Here is a 2,887-nt window from a genome sequence, read left to right on the forward strand (position 1 = left end):
ACTTACCTCCTAAGCCCTAGCTCATCAGGCAAACATGACCCTACTTACCTCCTAAGCCCTAGGTCATTAGACAAACATGACCCTACTTATCTCCTTAGCCCTAGCTCATCAGGCAAACACGACCCTACTTACCTCCTAAAGAGTCCTGTAACAATCGGGTCAATTTCGAGTCCCGGTATGGAATATGAATGGCCCGCTTGCTCTTATCACAAACATGACCCTACTTATCGCCTAAGCCCTAGCTCATCAGGCAAACATGACCCTACTTACCTCCTAAAGAGTCCTGTAACAATCGGGTCAATTTCGAGTCCCGGTATGGAATATGAATGGCCCGCTTGCTCTTATCCCCGAGGGCCGAAATCACATTCCCCAGGGCCAGAAGGCCACAATTAATGGAGATGCCCTCTTTCGCCCTGTCTCCAGTGGCCCCTGTCCTCTTCAGACGTTCTGAACCGGCCAGATCCACGAAGTGAAACTTGGCCGTCAGCGTTTCGAACTCTTTGTTGGACGAGGATTCTGAGTCTGGAAACATTGAAGAAATGAAAAAATCCATCAAATTCAATCCAATTAACCTAGCTCTAGCTCATCAGACAAACATGACCCTACTTATCTCCTAAGCCCTAGCTCATCAGGCAAAGAAAGACTGCTATCGAACCAGTGCTATTCAAAAATTGTAGTCATAAAAACAAAAATTAGAAAAATAAATGTGGGCAGGTAATAAAAACAAGCAACAAGACCATTTTTGTGAGACTAATTTCACGCAACATCAGGACAATCACCCAAACTCGTTTTCGTACCTACATCAGAGAACATCAGCATTCAATCTTTCAACAGCACACGGACGTGCAATTCAACACATACTCACACCTACGTCAGTGATGGAAGACAAAAGAAGCACACAATTCCATTGCGTACAGTCACGGGTTCGATTCCCGCGCCGGGCCGGATTTTATCCTAAACAAAAAATATTTGTTCTCCGGACGGCTGGCTTTCTCCTATCCTGTCTTCCTCTTCTTTTCGTTTTCGGGGTGATAAGACATAAAGTTTATATATCTTAAGAAGAATATGAAGGCACAATATTAACATCAATTATAGTTTTTGTCACCTCAAATCATGCATGGTTGTCACAAATGTCACACACCATTCATCTTGATCAGTCATTTCACGCCGAACCATTTCTCATAAAGCACTACAAACTGAACTCAGAGGCGATTACCTTGAGGTTATATTCTACAGTGAAATACCTATAGTAATTAGAGTTCAGTAGATACCGCATGGGTTCGATTCCCGCGCCGCGGCGGATTTTATCCTAAACAAAAAAGATTTGTTCTCCGGACGGCTGGCTTTCTCCTCTCCTGTCTTCCTCCTCTCTTGGTTTTCGGGACGATAAGACATAAAGTTTATAAATCTTAAGAAGAATATATGAAGGCAAAATATTAACATCAATTATAGTTTTTGTTTTTGTCACCTCAAATCATGCATGGTTGTCACAAATGCCACACACCATTCATCTTGATCGGTCATTTCACGCCGAACCATTTCTCATAAAACACTACAAACTGAACTCAGAGGCGATTACCTTGAGGTTATATTCTACAGTGAAATACAGGCCCTAGCTCATCAGACAAACATGACCCTACTTATCTCCTAAGCCCTAGCTCATCAGACAAACATGACCCTACTTACCTCCTGAGCCCTAGCTCATCAGACAAACATGACCCTACTTACCTCCTAAGCCCTAGCTCATCAGACAAACATGACCCTACTTATCTCCTAAGCCCTAGCTCAATGGGTTCGATTCCCGCGCCGGGGCGGATTTTATCCTAAACAAAAAATGTTTGTTCTCCGGACGGCTGGCTTTCTCCTATCCTGTCTTCCTCCTCTCATCGTTTCCGGGGTGATAAGACATAAAACTTATAAATCTTAAGAAGAATATGAAGGCAAAATATTAACATCAATTATAGTTTTTGTTTTTGTCACCTCAAATCATGCATCACAAATGTCACACACCATTCATCTTGATCAGTCATTTCACGCCGAACCATTTCTCATAAAACACTACAAACTGAACTCAGAGGCGATTACCTTGAGGTTATATTCTACAGTGAAATACCTATAGTAATTAGAGTTCAGTAGATACCGCATTGCCAGGCGAGGCTACCGTGTTCTCGAGTATTAGTGGATTGAGTGGATTTACTTGAACACCTCCACTAACGTCAGATTTCATCTCATCGCTGAACAAATGATGAGGCTTTTTACATGGATATATTTGAAATGCTCCCCCCATGTTGAGCTTTCCACCAATTTTAGGTTTCTTTTGTGCTACTAGACGAAAAGAAGACACTACATACTTTAAGTTTTCTTTTGACAAGATTTTCCAAACCTTTCCCTAGGAAAAAAAAATCTTTGTAACGCAACTTATTTTCAAGAGCTTCAGGGGAGCAAATTTTAATGAGAGACCCTTTGTCAACGTTTGAATATGTCAAGTTCTTGGAGAATTTCAAATATCTCATTTCCCAACAAAAATATCGAAGAGAAGAATGTACAACTTTTCTAGGGGATGATAACATTTCTTCCTTATTTTCCGTACCTTGGTAAGGAAAACTAACTTTTCAGTCGAGGTTTAACAGAGGGAACAGTAACTTATCGTCTCAAAAGCGAAGAGAGAGACAAGATAGGAGAAAGTCAGATGTTCGTTAAATTCTGGCATCAGAAGAAAGGGTACGGAGTACAAATATGTGTCCCGTAACCAACTAATAAAAACAAGCAACAAGTGAAAATAAGACACTACATACTTTAAGTTTTCTTTTGACAAGATTTTTCAAACTTTTCCCTAGGAGAAAAAAAAATCTTCTTTGTAACGCAACTTATTTTCAAGAGCTTCAGG

General features: G+C 40.8%; 1 protein-coding gene across 1 annotated transcript; it reads right to left on the reverse strand.

Moving 5' to 3' along the window:
* Positions 1-270: 270 nt before the first annotated feature.
* On the reverse strand, positions 271-522 carry LOC108254009 (kinesin-like protein KIF21A; the record flags this gene model as incomplete). Its single annotated transcript, XM_017448937.1, has 1 exon — positions 271-522. A coding segment is annotated over one exon (252 nt), but the record flags the coding sequence as incomplete, so codon positions are not given.
* Positions 523-2,887: the final 2,365 nt, after the last annotated feature.

Source organism: Diaphorina citri, unplaced genomic scaffold (genome assembly GCF_000475195.1).
Source record: "Diaphorina citri unplaced genomic scaffold, Diaci psyllid genome assembly version 1.1 scaffold6573, whole genome shotgun sequence".
Lineage (NCBI taxonomy): Eukaryota > Metazoa > Arthropoda > Insecta > Hemiptera > Psyllidae > Diaphorina > Diaphorina citri.